General features: G+C 42.8%; 1 protein-coding gene across 2 annotated transcripts in view; it reads left to right on the top strand.

Annotated features, from left to right (window-relative positions):
- The first annotated feature begins 896 nt into the window (after positions 1 to 896).
- The window catches only part of CHD4 (chromodomain helicase DNA binding protein 4), a 37829-nt gene continuing 31252 nt past the window's right edge, over positions 897 to 7473 (top strand). For both annotated transcript variants that reach the window (XM_039338724.1, XM_039338723.1), the window contains exons 1-8: positions 897 to 1000; positions 1977 to 2154; positions 5242 to 5369; positions 5553 to 5747; positions 6002 to 6120; positions 6630 to 6871; positions 7010 to 7137; positions 7276 to 7411. In XM_039338724.1, the coding sequence (XP_039194658.1) occupies positions 2058 to 2154; positions 5242 to 5369; positions 5553 to 5747; positions 6002 to 6120; positions 6630 to 6871; positions 7010 to 7137; positions 7276 to 7411 (1045 nt within the window). In that variant the 5' untranslated portion in view covers positions 897 to 1000; positions 1977 to 2057. The remainder of the gene's footprint in view (positions 1001 to 1976; positions 2155 to 5241; positions 5370 to 5552; positions 5748 to 6001; positions 6121 to 6629; positions 6872 to 7009; positions 7138 to 7275; positions 7412 to 7473) is intronic.

The following is a 7473-nucleotide window of genomic DNA, read 5'->3' as shown; positions in this document are numbered from 1 at the left end:
GGTTGCTGTCTGTAGGAAGGTGCTGGTCCAGAGGGGTCCCTGGGTGCCTTAGACTCTGGAACAAGGTCTTCTTTTCTTGCTGCTTTTACTTGTCAGGGGAAGAAGAGTGTGACAGTGATTATTATGGGCTGCAGGAAGGGAGATCGAGATGCAGTAAGTGCGAGCATTGTAGGCTGTGGCTAAGAGTTGCTGGTAGTATTATGGGATGTCTCACTGGCCAGAGACTATTATGGGATGCCTGGCTAAGGGGGAGGAGAGATGAAAATGGTTGATATTATGGGATGTCCTGGGTGTGCCTATTATGGGATGCCATGGGGGCTCCCAGAATATTTCAGTGAGGCAGGGCTGGATGCAAAGGGGAGGAGGGCTTGTTCTGGGATACCAGACTTGGCAGCCAGCATGCACTTATTATGGGATATGCCAGGGAAAGAGTGAGTGGGGAGAGATTACTGTGGTGGGTTGGAAGAGCCAGGCAAGGGGATGAGGGTAGGTAGTGATGAATATTATGGGATGTTCAGGGCAGAGAGCTGGTGCCTGGGGGGGGGGGAAAGAAAGAAGAGAATGTGACTATTATGGGATGCCTCCATGGGGGGAAGGGTGACTATTGTGTGTATGAGTAAGGGCGAGTATTATGGGATGTTTCCGCATGGGGGGAGTGTGTATTACTGGAAGGTCCCCTGCAGGGACTATTATGGGATGTTTTGGAAAGGGGTGGTGGTTATTATGGGATGCAGAGCCGGGTTCCGAGCGGGTACTTTAGTGGGCAGAGAAGTATTATGGGATGCCTCAGTTGAGGGGGGGTTCTGAGGTGACGGAGGTGGGACTCGTCTCCAAGGCACCGGAGGCATATTATGGGATGGAGGCGGGAGTGCGTGGGGGGGGAACAGGGGGAGGAGCTTGGCTGGGGCTTTTTTTTTCCCTTTAAGAGGCGGCGCTGGAGCCGGAGCCATTTTCCCTTCAGCGGCGTCGAGAAATAAGAAGCCGGGGCGCCCGGAGTCGGGTGAGGGCGGGATGGAAGGCGAGGCCGGGGCGGGCGGGCGGACGGACGGACGGACGCCGGAGGGACTGGGGGGCGAGCGGCAGGCCCCCGAGGCTCGGCTGCCGCGCTTCCCCCCCCCCCGGAGACCGCCGCCCGACGCGCCTGAAGGAGGCGGGGTGCCTCTCCTGGGCTGCCCGCCCCTCCGCGAGCCCCCCTCGTGGTCCCGAACCAGCTTAGGGGGGCTGAGGGGGCCCCCGCGCTGTCTACCGCGCGACCCGGCTGGCGCACGTGTCTGGAGGGCGCTTTGGGGCTCCGCTGCTCCCCGGCCGCGCTTCTTCTCCCTCCGCGTCCCGAGCAGGGAAAGCGGCCTTTCCTCGCCATCTTCCAGACCCGGCCTTGATTCCCGTCCCCGCCTCCCTCCCTCCGTCTCTCTTCTCCCCCCCCCCCCGCTTACCCTGCTTGATTTCTGCCTTCGTGCCCACCCCCATTTCCCAGAGGGAAGCAAGTTTGCTTGCTTTCCTTTGAGCTGACTGTGCCTTTTGTTTGCTGTTTTCCTTAAAACAATCCCTTGGTATATTTTCCCTGCAGCTGGACCTACTGGTCATCACCGAAATGTAAATCTTAGGGGGTCCTTTCTTTTATTAAGCGAGCAAAAAGGAGGCCCTCAGATAGTTTTATTTTTTAGAAAGTATAGCCAGGTTATTCCAGACATTCGCCTTCTGGCCCACAGGCTCCATCCCAAAAGAACTGGAAAACCCAAAGTCGAAGTTCCTGTCAATCTACTTAGAATGAAATAATTGCCTTGAATTAATTTAGCATTGCCCTCAGGACCACTTTGGATGGATGCTTGGGCCAAGTTGTTCATTTCTTTGGCTCTCCCTGCTGCTGCCTTTTTCTTGATATTCTATGGTGTCGGACAATTTGGGCCGTCTCACAACTTAGTATAAAGATGTTGTGACTTTTAAGTCTTATTGCTTGCTCTTCTCTCTTCATGTAGCACATTACTGCCATTATTAATACGAAAGTGCCAAGATAGCACAAGCTGCTTGAATCCCAGAAGCCCTCTTAATCAGAGGACATGGCGTCGGGCATAGGATCCCCATCGCCCTGCTCTGCTGGCAGTGATGAGGAGGAGATGGAGATCCTGTTGAACAACAGTATTCATCAACATCAAGGTACACAGAAATGCTGTGATAGGAGCATTTTTTTAAGGCAAGAAATAAAACAATATGAACCAGAAGTAGCGACAAATTCATCCTTTTTATATGGGACCAGAAACACCACAATGCTCTAGATTTATTATAGGGCTGACATGGAAGTAATAAGTTACTCTTCATCTAATATTTGATACTTTATAATAACAACACTGTGTAGTATCAGTAATTAAACAAAACAAAAGTAAAAATTTGAGATTTTCCTCACAGTATAAAAATGACATCAAACGTCTACTTGGATTGCAGATGAAACTCTGGTTATAGCTACTGCTAATATTTGGTATGTCTTCCTTCTGTATCCATTGCTTCCTGCAGAAGTTGTGTTCTGCTGTGTTTGGGAAGAGCATATTGTAGATCTCAGATATTCTGAATTAGTAGTTTGTCATTTTTTAATGTATGTGAAAATGGGAAAATTTTCACAAGGTTTTGTTTATTCCAAATATGTATTACAGAAAGTGTCTCTCAAGTCTTACTACATCCGTTTTCTAAAACCTACATGGTTTATTTCATTAGTTGATGTGTAGAAGGTACCTTGCATGGATATTAAGCGAGATGAGACATGGAAGATATGGATGATTCCCATGAAAACAAATATTTCACCCTCAAAGAGTGAATCTTAAGAGACAAGTGCCTGACTTTCTTTCTGTTGCCCATTTGAAAGTTCAGTATTTCTGTATCCAAAGTGATAAATTGTATGACCCACTTTTGTTCCCAGCCACACCTAGTGTACCTTACTTTACAACTGCTCACTTTAGTCCTGCTCTGTGAATTGAATATGGCCAACATTACAGTGAAAGTCATGAGCAATGGGCTTTGGTCACCTTTTAATTGTTTTCAGAAAACTTGTTTTTGAGATCAGTTTTTTTTTTTTTTTGAGCATCCATCTTTTTTTTTTTTTTTTAGAGTCATTGCTTTTGAGGTGTCTATAGTAGTTTAACTAATTGGATATTACCTCATTTTTTTATTCTAAGAAGGTCAGTTCTTCTTTTCTATCTTCCAAAATTCAAGAGGAAAGTGGATATCTAATGTTATTTCGTGTTAATCAGATGAAAAGTAAGATAGCTATTTCTTTATTACTTTTGGTGAGTGTCAGTTTGCCTAGGAAAAGGGGTGAAAATAACATTTGGTCTAGAATACTTGGGTTTAGTTTAAGTTAAGAAGGATTGGGAAGAATGGATGTAATAAAAAATATTTCTGGCACGATATATTTTCTGGTTTGGGAATACAGGACTCCACCCAAAAGTTTCCCTCTGCTTCTTGTCCTTCGGTTGCAGCAACTGCTTTGACCTGTGGCTTCCCTCATCCTGCCCGGTGCCTGTGGTTAGGAGGCCATTTTCCTTGGAGGGAGAACTAGTGACTCTAGCTGCGTGTAATGGGCGGGGGTGGCTGATGAAGGGGGAGGGGAAGAAGAATGACTGGGTTACTGTGGATCCTGTCACAAAGGAAGCTGGTTACTGACTGTGCCCCTATGTGCTTTGGGAAGTGGGAGATTGGAAGAACGAGTGGAATTATGGTGTTTTCAAATGAGGAATGGTGTGTTAAATTTATGTTTGAAAGAGAGGGTAAGGGAGAAGGAATGAGTTACAGCTTGCATTTACATTGAGAAGATGTAACTATGAACTAGAAAAGTACCGGTGTCCGAATAAACACCTAATTATTGAAATGGAGGTTCTGTTTCTTCTTTTATGACACTTGCTGAATTGGATACCTGAACAGTAAGTGCTAGGTAGGATGGGGGAGTTCAGGCAGTTTCCTATCAAGTTTGCTGTGAGGGTAAAGGTTTCAAAGTAGAGGCAAGAAGGATAATAATTCAGTAGCTGCTTCATATGATGTTTTTCTTGTTTATGAAGGATTGTTGTTTTGATTCTTAGACATAGAAAATGGATGCAGAAAGGCCAATTGGCTGTATTGCAGAGGTTAATTCTCTGGAGTAAAGAGAATTTTTTATTTGGGATTTGGAAACAGATTTATGGACAAGTTAGTGTCATGTTCTGTTACATCAGTTTGGCTTAGAAAAAAATGAGAATAATTTTTAATAGAAGTTTTGTATGTGTAATTTTTAACAGGTGATTGCATCTGTCCATTTTTTTAAAAAAAACTTCAAAAAACTTCAATGCCTATGTTTAACTGATACATTAGTCTAGAGTTCTTTGAATGTTACATTTCATTTACGAAATATATTACTAGTACAGGTAGTCCTTGACTTATGACCACAATTAAGCCCAAAATTTCCATTGCTAAGCAAGTTGTTAAGTGAGTTTGCCCTATTTTACGATCTTTTTTGCCACAGTTAAGTGAATCACTGCAGTTAAGTGAATCATGTTGTTAAGTGAATCTGGCTTCTCCATTGCCTTTGCTTGTCAGAAGCCATCTGGGAAGGTTACAAATGGTGATTTATTTATTTATTTATGAGACTTATATACCGCTTTAAGTGCAAGCACTCTCTAAGTGGTGTACACCAGTAAGCAATGTATATATATATATATATTTACATTGCCCCCAACAATCTGGGTCCTCATTTTACCTACCCCGGAAGGATTGAAGGCTGAGTCAACCTTGAGCCGGTGAGATTTGAACCGCTGACCTGCTGAACACAGTCAGCTAAAGTGGCCTGCAGTACTGCACTCTAACTGCTGCGCCACCTCGGCTCCTGATCACATGATCATAGGACAGTGCAAGTGCCATAAATACATACCAGTTGCCAAGAGTTCAAATTTTGATCATGTGACGATGGGGATGCTGCAATGATCATAAGTGGGCAAACTGGCCATAAGTCACTTTTTTTCAATGCCATTGCAACTTCAAACAGTCACTGAACAAATGGTTGTAAGTCGAAGACTACCTATATTTCATGCTAGAAAGAGTTTAGAAAAAAACAGTTTAAAAATTAGAGAAGTTACTGCCTTCTCCAATTTGAAGAATGGTTTGAAAGAATGGTCAGGCGGTTTCAGGTAAGTACAGGTAGGATATAATCTAGGAGAAGAATATGATGTCACATTTGAGTTTTAGAAAATGTTTATCTCTTGCTGGTTTTAATACTTATCTCAGAGCCTGAAGAAGAGCCAGAAGAAGAACTGTTATCTGAGGCAGAGTTGCCAAAAATCAAGAAAAAGAAGAAGCCCAAAAAGCTGAAAGAACCTAAGATACCCAAGCTCAGTAAGCGTCAGAAAAAAGAGGTAAGAAAATAGAAAGTCTTCTTTGCATGGGTGGTGATCGTAAGGGGTTGAAGAGAGGAAAGGTGTTTTTTTTTCTGAATAGATGGGACTTTATGTTGATGGTAGAAAGTCTGATGTTTTTTGTGAAAGAACAAGGGTTTGACTCTCACTTTATCTTAATTTTTCCATCTGCCTCCATTCCAGCTTGGAGATAGCTCTGGTGAAGGAAATGAATTTGTAGAGGAAGAAGAGGAGGTGCTGTTACGCTCAGATAGTGAAGGAAGCGACTATACTCCTGGCAAAAAGAAAAAGAAAAAACTTGGGCCTAAGAAAGAGAAGAAGAACAAAACCAAGCGTAAGGAGGAGGAGGAAGAAGAAGATGAAGATGATGATTCTAAGGTGAATCTGAAACCTTCTGCTAAAATTATTTGTTTAGTTTGAGATTATACCGGCATGGACTACAACAGTTACAGTTAAAAGATTATCGTTCTACTTCCTGAACTTTGTAGACTTGGTGCCAGTCTTGTCTTTTTCCTTTGCTCGGTTGCTCATGTGGTACTTCTTTGGTAAAATGCTTTTTTGTGACTGAAAAGAGTTTTCAATTTGAGACTTGGTCTCTGATAATACTACCTTCTGTATCCTTCTTTTACTAGGAACCTAAGTCCTCTGCCCAGCTTTTAGAAGACTGGGGCATGGAAGATATTGATCACGTTTTCACAGAAGAAGATTATCGCACTCTAACAAATTATAAGGCTTTCAGCCAGTTTGTCAGGTATGAGTCTGTTTTGTCCCTTATGTCTCAGTAACACTGCATTAAATTATGCATAACTAAGTAGTTTTAATAAAGCATGAACTGTGAACTGGAAATCTAAATAGTTATTTAAATTGCTTTTTAAAAAGGCCAGCTATTCTTTCTTGCCTCAGTACCTCATTTGCAAAGCAGGTTCATTATACTATTGAGCTGCAAAAGTAATAAGCAATGCTGGTAACTTATGTACTGTTATATTTTCCATACATTATTGCGATATCTTATACCTGAGGGTTTAGTATTATAGATGTTGAGAACCCTACAAATTGGTTCAGTGTTGTCTATAAGAGAAAGAAAATAGTGTTAGAGATGTTTTTCTGTTTTGATTGTGTTAGTATCTCATATTTTGAGGAGGACATAGCCAGTACACAGAAAATTGTCTTGTTTGGCAGGAATGATGTGATTATTTAAATCCCAGTCAGTCAAGCATGACCTACTAGTGCTCTTTTTTTTCCTTCTTCTTCTTCCCATAGGCCGCTTATTGCTGCAAAGAATCCTAAAATTGCTGTCTCAAAAATGATGATGGTTCTGGGGGCCAAATGGAGAGAGTTCAGCACAAATAATCCCTTCAAAGGGAGTTCTGGAGCATCAGTGGCAGCAGCCGCTGCTGCTGCCGTAGCTGTTGTGGAGAGCATGGTAACTAACGTGGATGCTGTTCTTCCTCAGCCCCCTGTTGAAGTGCCACTTCGAAAGGCCAAGACCAAAGAAGGAAAAGGTGAGGGGAAGATGTAGCTATAGAGGTTCTTTTTTTAGAATATGGCTGGCAACCCTAATTTTCTTAAATGTTGTTAGTATACTGAGTGTAGTGCTCTAGTGCTAGATGCCTATTTAACTGAGTGGTGCTATCTTCTAGGCCCCAATGCGCGAAAAAAACCCAAGGCTAGTCCTCGTGTCCCTGACATCAAAAAACCCAAAACCAAGAAGGTGGCACCTTTAAAAATCAAACTCGGAGGATTTGGCTCCAAGCGTAAAAGATCATCTGTGAGTTTTTTACTTTTCTATCTGGTACTTGGGTGTAGAAAGTAGAGGCAGTAGCTTCCTTCAGCATTCACGAGAGTTATATTGGGAAGAGGTGGTTATTGTTACATCTGCATATCTAATGTATTTGTTCTTCTTCAGAGCGAGGAGGATGACTTGGATGTTGAATCAGACTTTGATGATGCAAGTATCAATAGCTATTCTGTGTCAGATGGCTCTACCAGTCGCAGCAGCCGCAGCCGTAAAAAATTAAAAGCAGGAAAGAGGAAAAAGAAAGGTACTGAACTCTGATTAAAGTGAGCTCCAAGAAGTACAGGATTCAAGAATAGGATGGGTTTA

This window comes from Crotalus tigris, unplaced genomic scaffold (genome assembly GCF_016545835.1).
Source record: "Crotalus tigris isolate CLP2741 ecotype Arizona unplaced genomic scaffold, ASM1654583v1 scf7180000017716.2861928, whole genome shotgun sequence".
Taxonomy (NCBI): domain Eukaryota; kingdom Metazoa; phylum Chordata; class Lepidosauria; order Squamata; family Viperidae; genus Crotalus; species Crotalus tigris.
This window is presented reverse-complemented; position numbering and strand designations above follow the sequence as displayed.